The sequence below is a fragment of the Centruroides sculpturatus genome, unplaced genomic scaffold (genome assembly GCF_000671375.1).
Source record: "Centruroides sculpturatus isolate CEXI.00-Female unplaced genomic scaffold, Cexi_2.0 scaffold495, whole genome shotgun sequence".
Taxonomy (NCBI): Eukaryota; Metazoa; Arthropoda; class Arachnida; order Scorpiones; family Buthidae; genus Centruroides; species Centruroides sculpturatus.
The window spans coordinates 388,914-402,611 of record NW_019384782.1 but is presented as its reverse complement, the minus strand read 5'-3'; the positions used below and the strand labels follow the sequence as shown (position 1 = coordinate 402,611).

At 27.7% G+C, this 13,698-nt stretch overlaps 1 protein-coding gene across 1 annotated transcript in view; it reads left to right on the top strand.

Annotated features, from left to right (window-relative positions):
* The window catches only part of LOC111629208 (peroxisome assembly factor 2-like), a 34,579-nt gene extending 26,226 nt beyond the window's left edge, over positions 1-8,353 (top strand). Inside the window, exons 6-9 of the mRNA XM_023373088.1 lie at positions 6,982-7,098; positions 7,180-7,257; positions 7,324-7,463; positions 8,132-8,353. Coding sequence (XP_023228856.1) covers positions 6,982-7,098; positions 7,180-7,257; positions 7,324-7,463; positions 8,132-8,262 — 466 coding nt within the window. The 3' untranslated portion in view covers positions 8,263-8,353. The remainder of the gene's footprint in view (positions 1-6,981; positions 7,099-7,179; positions 7,258-7,323; positions 7,464-8,131) is intronic.
* Positions 8,354-13,698: the final 5,345 nt, after the last annotated feature.

Genomic DNA, 13,698 nt, shown 5'->3' with positions numbered 1-13,698 from the left:
TATCCCCAGCTTGGATAAAAGTACAGTTACAAACTAATAAGATTTTGAAGTATCCAAAATTGAATTAATGAGGATTTCCTGTATATATAATATTAATAATATGGTCTAGCAGATTACTATCTACTGGTATCAACTAAGTAGGCACAGTTGATCAAATATTAAATGGTAAAAAAATTTTTAAAAATTAAACAAAAAATTTCAATGTTGGTTATATCTAATGAGATAAGTTCTAGAATTGATTGCCTAGCCTCTATTCACTAAAGAGAACCAAAGCAGGACAAAATTGACAGTCAGCTTCTAAATCAGTGATGTGCAATATTTTCTGAGTGAGTACTGCAAGGGAACTTTGTTTTTCCAGTGGGCTGCATGAGTTTTTTTTTCTTATGGAGTTATAGGCTTGTAGGGCATTATAGGGAGAGACTAAAGATAAAAAATATATATATATTGTATATACATGCCTGTTGTGGCTTTGGGAAATCACAATGACAGAAAAATATTTCTGTAGTGTGGAAAGAATTTTCACGTTTTTAAAATACACTTTTGATATATTTATACAAAGAAAAGTTATTTGATAGGTCCCTAATTGTAAATTAAAATTGGCAGATAACTGACATTATTGCAATTCACTTTCAGTTTTCAAATTGTTTGTTAATTAGATTAAAAGGTATGATTTGTTTATTACCAATATCCAGTTGAAAATTTAAAATTTACGAGCTCTCTGTAATTAATAGATTTAGATCTATTAATTTCGACCACAAAAATACTCAAATTATTTATATTAAAATTTTAATCAATAGTGCTAAAATGTGTAATGATATAGTCAAACAATTTAATTTAAAGAACAAGCATAACTGATAAAAACTATTTAGAAACATCTATTTAGCATTTTTCTTAAAATTTTAAAAAGCATTCAATTGAATGATCTTGATACAGAGGTAGAAAAAATAGTTGAACTGTCTGATAGCTCTTTTCTTAGTTTCTTACAGAAAGCCTCTTGGGAAGGCTTTCTATTGGAACCTTTAGACAGATCCCCATATGTTACATTGCCTCTATATTGAAATATTTTATCAATTCTATCTTTTCTCACGTGCATTTGATATATACTGTGATATCTGTGTCAGAATGATTTGTTTTGAAATGGAGCAATTTTTCATCATAGCCAAAGCACAGTGAGATCTTATTTAAAGGATGATTCTTATGATCCCTATCATAAGATTCATCAAAATACTATAAATAGTTGATATTTGTGGGCTGTTATTTACTTAAATTAACACATATTTATGCAGATATGACGAAATACCTATTATAAATGAATTATGTAAGGTATTTTGCATAACAATGTTTTTTTGTAGTTGGTTCACACTATATAGATACGATACAATTTTATTCATTGAAAACTAATTGGTTGAAATTCAGTTCATAGAAAAGTCAATTGGTTAAAAGATAGTTTATTGAATTGGTCAGTTTACAGAATAACAATTTTATTAAATCATTGCTTTCTATAGTGCCATTAAATACATGGAAAAACAACAATAATGTAAGATTTAAAATAAAGTATAAATAAAAAGTTATGTTTTTATTTATGTCCTTAAAAAATAGTGAAAACCCAGATGATCAAATAAAAGGAAATATAATAATGAATTAATTATGTCAAATTGTAAATGTTAAAGGTTAGGTTATTTTTAATTTTTTTTAACTAAAGATTGAAAAGCTCAAAATTATATCCTAGATGTAATAATATGTATATACAGTATAACACTGTGTATGTATGTATGCGTGTATATATATATGTGCAATATTATAAAAGAACTTAATATTTTATAGGAAATTCTTTGATATTCATCTTGTAATCTATATCGGCTATTTTCAAATTAACCTCTCTCTTTTTTTTTTTACCAAACAATATTGTTATAATTTCCATAAATATATTTCCATAAAATATATCTCTCTCATCAATACCTATTAAATGTAACCTATTTTCCCATTTCTTAATGGTTTACAGATGAAGTTGAAAAAAATAATAATGTTAAAGCTTATATATTTTTATTTAAACAATAATAGCCTAATTTAGAAAAAGTAAAGATTAATATTAAATGGGCAAATAAAAACAAACAAGAAATTTAAAAGAAATGCTATAAGGAGAGTTATGAACTATAAATAGTATATACATAAACCTATCAAACAACAAAGCAAGTGCATTAGTATGAAAACGGCCATGCCGATAGATGAGGCAGTGAGGCAACTGCCTGGAGTGCCAAATTAGAAGGGATACTAAAAAAAGGCATTATAATGTTTATAGAAATAACAGTATGTTGGCACTGTTCTTAGGTTCTCCTCAGGCACCAAAATAATTCAAAACTGACCTATTGATGAATATGGGGGTTTATAAATTAATTAAAAATTTTCTTGTAACACTTTGAAATCTAACAATGGAAATTCCATTATCCAAAATGGTCTTAAAAAAAGAAAAAAAATCTAGAATGTATAGCATTGTATGTACCACAGGAAGTGCCGGCCCTAGGCAAGTTTTAGGATGGAGTGTGATACTATTATGGCGCCCGGAGGTGGCACCCCACCCATGCACTCGACTCACACGCATCTCAACAGATAAGGCCATTCACATACAGGCCACACGCTTGCAATTAAAATATTGAAAAGTGAAAAAAATATTTTTTCCTTTAATATTCTTTACCACTGAGCCGCTCCCTAGGACTTAGCACCTGGAGCGGCTGCTCCGTTCGCCGTATGGTAGGGCCGGCTCTGACCACAGGTTATAATACACAAAGACTGAACTTCTCATGTAACTGGAAATTCTGCCACTTGTAATGCCACAAAACTAGGTCATGTAATGTTATGTATATACAATAAGTGGCAAAATCCTCCCAAAGAATGCAGGAGACTATTTTAAAGAACTGGAAAATGTTGCAAAGCACATTTAGTACAAAAACCTTTATATTTATTTGCATACTTATACGTTTATGTATATAATTATAATTATCTGAACAACATAATTATTTTATTAATAATAGTAACATACAAAGAACAAATGCATTGGGTGGATTTTGATGCAGACAAAAATCTATATCATATTTGTGNAAAACCTTTATATTTATTTGCATACTTATACGTTTATGTATATAATTATAATTATCTGAACAACATAATTATTTTATTAATAATAGTAACATACAAAGAACAAATGCATTGGGTGGATTTTGATGCAGACAAAAATCTATATCATATTTGTGGAAAAAGTACACTTCAATAATCAATATATCCTTTAAATCCTTTGTCCTTTAAAACCTTCCTAATGCAATCAGTCATAGACTTAATAATAATCCTACAGTCGTGCAATGTTATTTTGTTCCACTCATCCTGTACACGTTCTGATAATTGGTGGAAACTTTTGGGCACAGCTGCATAGTCAGATAAGTGACATTTAAGAAGGGACCTGATGTGTTCAATCAGGTTGAGATCAGGCAATTGAAGCAGCCACGCGAGCAAGCTAATATTTTGATCCAGAAGCCATAATATTGCTCTCCTGGATATGTTTTGGATCATTATCTTGCTGATAAATGAAAGAGCTCTTATCGATGTGGTAAAAATCAACAGATTGTAACAAATAATTGTCAAGTATCTCAGCTATCCATTCTATTAGATATAGAACATAGCATTTTAGGCCCAAATTAGGTAATACTACCCCAGACCATAAGACTACCATCACCAAATTTCAGTGTTGTTTGTACTTCTCAGTTATAAACTTCATTGATGTAGTCCATATTCTTTTTCACCCATTTGAACCAACTCTTAATTTTGGATGCATCTGACCATACAATCTTCTAAGCCTTTATAGTGTTTGGCAAGTAATTTTAGGCATTTATTATTAGTTTTAGTTTATTAATTTTTTATTATACTTTTTATGCACTAAACCATTTAGTAATAAGTGGTTACTTGACTAAATTACTGAGCATGTCTGAACGAGTCTATAGTCTCTCCAGCAGCTAGGGTTAGTAGAGTAGATTCTGCCTGCTCTTATTTTCAATTTTTTGTAATTACTAACTTCAGCAGGCCTTAATTCCTTTTTTGGACAAGTGAAATACGTAGAATGCTTTTTATTAATAAAAAGCAGTCTTAAAGATTTTATTTTATTTCTCTTAGTAAAACTATCATTAATTTATAGGGATAGGAATATTCGAAGACCTCTAGATAACAGGTACACTGAAAATTTTGGATACAGTGAGCCTCTGCGAGTCTTTTTAAAGGATATTGGGTTAACTATTGAGGCACTATAATGTCATTACTTGGCGTTCAATTCGACCAGAACTGTAATGATTTACATGCTGTCTGAGACATAATTATATGCGAAGTTTTGCTAGTAATCGGACAACTCTATTTGGGTGCGTAACTTTTTTTCAATGAGAGTATTTAGAAATTTCATTTAAGTTTGGATACACTGGAAAATTCGATCAACACATTACCTACAGAAGCATCAAGCTTTATACCAATCCAATAAATTCACAAAATGTAATATGAGTTTATATGGAAGAGTAATTTATAAGGCTTTCCTAGACCAATTCGTTACTCTTTCATATTTGATTAATTCTCATAACTCTTCATGGTGGAGTTGTAATAAAATTAAAAATAACTAAATGAAATATGCCCAAATGCCATAGTATAAAAAGCACAAAGGTCATAAATCATTTTTTTATATGAAGATGATTGACGCAAATTGATTTTTACTGGATTGAATATGTAATTTGGAAATTAACCATTAATGTAGATCTTAGAAAATTTTTAATACGGTTGAGAAAGGAAGCTGTAAAGGAACATGATAAAAATTTTTAAGAATTGGAATCTCTCTCAATTTTCAAATGATTTGATTCTATTTTAAAAAATGACAGCAATATGTTCTTTGTAAAAAATATATTGTTTCAGAACGCATCATATTAAAGGATACCAATGAAAATCAAGGGTATATGAGTCTACCCTTTCATAAAATAATCTAAATATTTGTTGTTGTGGATGTTTTACTTAAACGTAAGATTTTATTATAATTTTTTAATAGTCTATATGCTTAATTTTTATGTTCATTCATACTTAACAAAAACAATAATTGTTAGTAAACGATGGACTTGTTTCTCAATACAAAGTTTATCAGAGCACGTTATTAGAGATCATGCCGTCACTCGTAATTCTTTTTTGTTGTTTAGTCGAAATCAATACTTCGTCTTTATAACTAGAGCTGAAATGCTTGTTTTGGCTTTAGCTGCTCATAATTGGTTATTATTGAATTAAATCTGTAAACCAAATATGCTACTATGAGTTTTCTTTTGTTTGAAGTAAAATGTTTCCTACTGTGGATCTTTCTAATGTGAATTTTCATCAATGCAACTCACGTAATTAGCAAAACTAATACCTATACGTAGTATAAAGTTTGTTTTTGAAAAGAACTAGAATCATTACTTGCTTAGGTAAGGTTTTTACCAGTCCTTATGGGCTTTAAAACTGCAATAATTTGTTATATACGAGATAAATACAAACTTTAAAATGCGTTGGAAAGGTTTTTATTCTAGTTTTTATGTACAGATTACAAATACTTAATTACACTAACTTTATTTTCAGTTTTCAACGGTCCAGTATATTCTAATCATGCGTTTTGTCCCCATTAGATTAGACTATTTCTACATAGAACATTAAAAATCGCTACAAACGTCGCTCTTTAAATAATCTTCGTTTGAAGAACACAATTGATTCCATAATTGAAACATTTGGAAAATGTATTTGTGAAATTACAAAATCGTTTTATGTTTTATATCAGTAACTATGAATTCAATGCTGGATTTAAACAATGTTATGACTTCACACTGTATATCAAAATAAATTAATTTTCCATGTAATTTACAGATAGTTTTTATTTCGAATATAATCTAAATTATTGCAGTTTCAAAATGCACAAAGACTTCATAAACACATTTTCTTTAAATGGAAATAATTATTTTGCCAGATTTACGCTAGTTTTCATGAAAATGACCATTACATAATTATCTTGTGAAAACAATTTATTGGAACTTTAAAGTGTTATAAATTTAAAGAGAATGTAAAATATTTTACATAAATTTATGTAAGTATTATTAATTCGTCATAAAAGCAACAATATACATTTTCCATCTTTTTTAATAACAGAAAAAGATTCTTTATCCCTCATCATATCGATTAATTTAAGCCCATTGCTTGTCAGGCCCTTCTGTAATGAGCGTAACGTACCTATAATTGATTAAAGCTTTAAATCAATAATGCGTTTTAATTTTTTAAAATAAATATTAAGTTTTCTTTATATCATTAAAATAAATATATAGGCCTATATTTACCGCAATTGGTTGACTTAATACCTTAATACTTTTTAAAATGAGTGGTATTTTTTCAAATTATTGTGTAATTGTGTAGTTTACTCTATAATCTCCACACTACTTTATGGAAATTCATTATGAAAACAATTTTGATTGTTTTATTTATGGAAACGTTTTTCGCTTTTAAATATTCTAATAAAAAAATGTAATATATCAAGTGAAACCTTAACACAAAACCAGTCATTCTCTCGCTTCTATTATTATCTAATCAAATTTGTACTTATAGTCGGGCAACTTTAACATTTTTATATTTTTTCATAATGTTATGATATGAAAAAATATATTATTTGTATATCCTTCGGAATTGGCACAAAGTTGCTGTTAAGAACAAATCACACACACGAGCACGCCTTTTTTGATGGAAAAGGTAGGTTTATTTTTTATAATTTAGAAAGGACACGCATTTCGGGCTTTATGCCTCTCTTAAGTCTTTATTTTATTAAATATATCGGCAAAAAACTATGTAAGAAATTACAGAATGTATTAAATTATATTTAACATACGCGTATATGTCTGAATTTTTAATACTCTATCTAAATTTGAAATATTTAATAAAATTATTTTTTATTTTTAGAGTTGTCTCGCAGTTGTTGGCTGAACTCGATGGATTAAATAAATCTACAGATGTATTTGTTATCGGTGCTACGAACAGACCCGATTTATTAGATTCAGCCCTTTTAAGACCCGGAAGGTTAGCGGATTTTATTTTTTATTAGTCGAAAAATAAAATTTAATGTGTATTAATGTTGTAAATAATCTTTAAATGTAATAGATTCGATCGCCTGGTTTATGTGGGTATTCCTAACGATCACGATTCCAGAGTTAATATATTGAAGGCCCTAACTCGAAAGTAAGTGAATTTTTTTTATTTGAAACAAATAAGTTATATATCATGCTGAAGAGAGATTGTTTTCAGGATGTCATTGGGGAAAGAGATTAACTTGGAGCAGATTGCTTTGGATAGTCCACTGAATATGACAGGTGCCGATTTTTATGCCTTGTGTTCAAACGCCATGATGAATTCTATTAGGAGAAGTATACAAAATGTGGAAACAGGTCAGTAAAAAATTTATTGTTTGTACACAGTATGAATTAAAATTGTTGTTCAATTAATTCAATTAAAAAACTAAATTCAATTAATATTCCGACCTTTATGGTCGGAATATTAATTGAATTTAAGGTAAATTTTTAGACAGCTTTCTTGTTTTCATAAAAAAATCGTTTTTTTATTAAATAACTTATATAAATGTAACTTTAATAAAACAAATGACAAATAAAACTGTCTTTTTGGTATGTTGACATTATTAACTTTCGAACATCGAGAATGATTGTCCAATTGTGTATAAATCTCATTCAAATTTAAGTTACTTCGGGATATTTATCACATTTAGTCGCTGTTAATAGGATCTTTTATCGCCTACGCATTATATTGTGCCTATGTATTTTTTAGTTCAGATTTGACTTAATTATGAATATCTGATTTCCTGAGATTTATACTGTACCTCAATTAAATAATTAATGAAGAAATTTATTATTATATGAAATTATATCTAAAAGTTAATTGAAAAGGTATCAAATTGCAAACTACAAATGCTGTTTTTTGTTTGTTTCTCATTTGCGTTTATTAATCTGTTTTAAGGGAATGACTAGTACCCCATTGCTAACTTTATAAACTAATAAATGCCGTTTTATTATTATTTTAACCAGAACTTATTATCTTACAGGCGAATCGGAAAATAACATTTCTTTTGCTGTAGAGATAGAGGATTTCCGTGCTGCGTTAAAAATTTCTGTACCATCCGTCTCCGTGGATGAACTGCAACGATTTGAAAACATCAAACAGAACTTCAATTAATAAATTTTTAACAATTAATATAGAAAATCGTATATTTGAAAATTTACATCAGTATTTTGTAATTATAAATTTATAAAATAAATAAATATATTACTAATGACAATTTTCTTTTATAAAATCAATCTTATATTGAAATCGCTAAAGGTGATTGGTGCTTGTTTATTTCATCCAATTTTCCAAATTTAGAGAGAAATATGCGTGACAAGACTTACTACGAAAACTCTTCAAAGTTCTAAATTACATTTCTGATTAAATTCGGTATTTTAACTTTAAAATTTTGACATTCTGCCACGAATTGAAAGGGATGTCGACACTTTCAACTCGATATTTGAAATATTATATAGGCTAATACTTGATTAATGTAGACACGAGATCTAAAACCATTATAAATATTCAGTTTACATGAGTGAAACGTATTGCTTCTTGACATAGTCAAACAATGTTGCCTCAATAATCAGCCGTTATTCTCACATAAATGAAAGAAGAAAAGTAAAACATAGAGTTATGTTGACTTTTTAATAAATTCAATAACGATTCCGATGAATTAATTTTCTTTATTGATGTTTTTGTGTAAAAGAAGTATTAATTGAACTGTGATATTACGTATGATTCCTAATTAGAAATAAATTTAGTAATTCTATAAATCTTTTAATTGTGATATGAGTAATTCAAGGTGGGCGGAACCTCTTTTATCCAATAGCGTTTTCTCGTGAAGTGCATATAAGATGGCCGAGTAAAATTAGTTTATTGAGAAAGCGACAGATGGCGTATAAAGTGAGTTGTCTATTTATTATTATTATTTTTTTTACATATATATGTTTTAATTGACAAAATTTTTTAATGAGATCTTCGGGTAAACTTAACATGAATTTTCTTAAATTTATATTATATTATTACATTAAATTATAAGAAATTTTTAAACGAAACAGCTTTGCGACATGAAGACGTATTAATATAGAAAAATAAATGTTATTGAGATACTTTCTGTACTTTATTCAATTTTGCAAATTCAAAATAAGTAATATAATATAAGGAAATAAGTTTATCGAAACAATCCATTATTCCTGTTCTTAAATTATTTCTAAAACAATTTTACAACCCTGATAAATTGAAGAACAAACTTTTATGGATTAATATATTCAATTTTCTTTTCAATAAATAAGATGGCGCATTAAATATTATTATTTTTATAGGAACAGGTAATTTAGAAAACATTGATGAGTAATTTTTAATAAACAAAATTGTGGCTCAACTATAAAACTTGTATAAACAAAAAGTATATTTTGAGTATTATTATTTTTTACTATTTAATATTCGTGTTTATTTAAAGCTCTTCAGTTAAAATGCATTTAATTAAATTTATCTGTGACAATTAGATGGATAAAAATGATGATATAATAATAAGTATATTTAATATATATTTTGATAAATTTAGCGTAACGAATATTATAAAATAAAATAATATTTTCTTGCATTAGTTAAGTTTATTTTGATTTATTATATTATTTTTAAAAGAGTTCTTGTATATTTATTGTTTAAATTAAATATTCTTTATTTTAACACTATTTAATCTATTTTAAAAACTGTTTCTTAACCTACTTATTTAAAAAAATAAGCTAAACTAACTTGCTTATTTGTATTTTTCATATTTTTATTTTCATTAAAACTGCGTATGTTGTTATAACTTATATAAAATAAAAAATTTTATTAATAAAAATAAAAGACTTAATTGAAAAGTAATTTTTGTATTAAGTCGATTTAAAATATATCAGTTTTCGTATAAAGTATACCCAAAAAAACATTTCATCAGTTTCCACTAGATGGAAGCATTGCTACGATTGAATATTTATAATTTTAAATTAATTGATATATTGAACTACAGATGGCAGCAGTAATCTTTTCATAGACACAATAATTAATCTCGATCAAATTGTTATCCTTTTAATTTAAAAATTTTTAATTTTGTTAATATAGGTTTTTCAATAACAAAAAATTTTGAGATTATATATTTTTTATTATAAAAATGATATGAAATTAAACCTGCATATTTAATACTAGTTACAGTTAAAACAACCTTTAAGCTTTAACTTATGGATATTTTTCGATACGCTATTATTATTATTATTATTATTTTTACTTACTAAGTAGTCGGCCGGATGGTCAAGGTATTGGCATACCGCATTGGGGGACCCAGGATCAAATCCTGGTCATACGACTCTGATTTTCACAATTTAACGATTTGAAATCAAAATTTGACTTCGAGTTTGAGAAAATATGAAGGATTTTGCATTCGTATTATTTTAAAATGTAACCATGTGTGTGCAAATTGTAAAGATTCGTAAATTACGGCTTTTATAATTTACAATTTTATCATTGAACGTGTACTGAGTAATAGTTTGATGCTCTTGTCATAATTCGATCGAGATTAATTCCCAGATCCGGTTCATAGAACTTCACAAGAGAACGAGTATGTAAAATTTTAAAATACATTTATAGCGTATAAATTCTATATACAATCAATAAATGCTCTTAAATGAAATTCAGAATAGCCTATGAATACTTAGTAGGCTACTATTATAGTTTATTTTCTTATTGGATAAGAAAATAATGTTTATTGCCGTTTCCAAAGTTTATTTATCCATCCATCGTAATTGCAGGACACAGAAAAAAAATTCGAGAAACACCATGTAGTTTATGTAAACTGATGCGGTTGTTGAAATAATAATAATTTTTAATGCGCATTATACTCGGTAACAAGGGTATATTTAACAAGTCTTTGTCTCCAGAAACTATTACGAAAACACTTGATTTTTTCAAAGAGGAAATTCTTGCTTATTCGTATTTTCTTCAGAAAATATTTCAAAATATTTAAACAAAATTCTTCCAAAAATTTGCGAACCACCGAACTGGTAACTTTGTCGCGGGTTTGCGACTCAACAACGGGTTGGCTAAGTGGAGTTTTTTGGGTTTCTTCGTGTGTTTAATAACTAATAGAGGCCAGTTTCCCATAGAAAGTCCTCCCGGAAGGCAGCAGACCATTTTTCCTTTTTTTTTTATCAAACCAAATCAAAAATTTGCGTAATTATTGGCAAACTTTCTGTAAATAGATTCTGTAATTATTTTTTTAAAAACTTTCTGTAATATCTTTCATCGCTTAAAAAGTTTGCAACATTTGTTTTGAAAAATATTGAATAACTTTAAAATAGTTTAAAATTTATGGAATTTTCTTTTAGTCCAAAGATTTTAAATTCGATAAACTATATAACACAATCATTAAACACAGAACGTGTTCAAAAATGTAAAAAATATATTTTATAAAACCATTAAAAAAAAATGCTGTATAAATCATGTACAACACATTATATCACGGGAAGTAGTCTCCATAATTTATCGAATGTCAATTTAGTGAGATCTTATTGGAAGAGTTTCTTTTCTTTCATTCTCAAGTGCGACTGTCCTACATTCTTAGCTATGAGACAACAATAATACTTCACCAACGTCAACTACATTCTCATTAGAAACTGATGTGGGAGCTTAATTGGACCCAATCGAAAGAGAAACATCATTATGATGTTGTGCTAATCACTGCTGTGTTATTGAAGATCGAACCGATCGTGTCAAAGGTTATCGAACGTACTCTTTCAGTTCACATTTGTTTAAGTAATTTAATATCCGTTCTTTAGGTAAGAAATGTATGTCAGGAAACTTCCAGAAATATCTATAAATCTCTGTAGCAATGCTAGAACGTTTTATAAATTAAATAATATTTGTATAATAGGGCACGAATCCCTGAAAATTATTTATTTATATAAAGATTTATCGTTAGTTTCGTACTGCAAATGTAAGATGAATTTTGTTAAGATATGATCCTCAAAATTCTTTTTTAAAAGAATTTTAAAAATTGCGCAATCGTTTATTGCTCTACAAGTTTAATTAATAAACATCCTCTATTTAATATAGACTGTCATCTTAAATTGCAAGATTAATTTTGTTTAGTCTCGATAACTGTTTCTAAGCCAAATTTTGCAATAGATTTTTTTCTTAGAGCAAATTTAACATACAGTTTACAATTTAAAATCGGATAATATTTCTTACTTTAAAATATATTATCAAACGGATGCGATTTCAAAATGGGACAAATGCATTGAAAAGTTGTTTACCGATATTTTCGACAATTTTTCTTCCTGGAATAAAGTTGGCAATGAATCGAAGGCGTCCTGCAATTATCGGAAAGAATCATTGCCAACTCTATCGAAAAAGGAAGAAAGGCCAACGACCTATTCCATCAAAACACTACAAAAACTAGCCATAAAATAGCATTTTTTAAAAATAAAATTTTACATTTTAATAATTTCAAATAATAAAAATTACATATAAATCATCATCAGAGGTTAATTCTAAAAGTAAATCAATTACATTAATTACAGGAGGTAAAAAATTTAAAAAATGTTATAGAATAGATTAAAATATAATTACGTAGTAAAAATAGTAAATAACGTATATTAAAATGTGTTTATATAATTTTATTTATTTTTATTTTGTACTTTTAGATCTTCTTTAAGTTAAGCTTGTTGCTGATAATGATGGCTCGGATCGGTTATGCCGAAGGCCTGAGTATAGATTGGACAAAGATGAAAGTGGCAAGAAGATCTTTAGCAGATTGCATTTCGGGTGATATCGTCTGGGACTTGTGCGAGAGATGCGCAAAATTTACGAAAAGCGACGTAGCTTTTCCGTATTGTTGCGAAAACAAGAACAAGGCTAGAAATTGGTGTAAAACATTTCTGGAATTTCCTTTTGTCTAATTATTTCGATTATTGTCAAGAAATTACTGAATGTAATAGTATTTATTAATACTAATTTATCAAATAATATATCATGACTATGCTAAAAAGATTCGTTTTTCAGCTGCTTTATCTGGTTTTATGTACTGTACCATTGCTCAAAAACAATTGATAATCTGTAATTTAATTTTGTTTGAGAAAAATAATTTTTACTCATTAAAGTTATGGTAAAATGAAATCTATATCAATTGTCTTCCTTATATTAAACAATATATCAAGGGTGGGCAACCTTTTTTATAACATGGGCCAGAATAAATTTTACGTTTTTTCCGTGGGCCATAGTAGTTAATTGACACCTTGTGACCTGTAAATTTTTAGTCTGCAAATATCAAATAAATAAATAAATAAAAAGAAATTAATTACTACAGTCGACCCCCCTATAACACTGTTGATTATTCCGTTTTATATGAATTCCATGTTGTATGAGTCACTTAGATTTTACAAATGCCTGTGCCGGGCTGTGAACGGCTCACCTATTTGTAAAATCTAAGTGACTTTAAACACAATAAAAACATCACTATGTAGTTGGATACGACAGACATTACATTTTCTAATTGCATAGCTTTTGCACATAGATTTTCTTGATGGATGA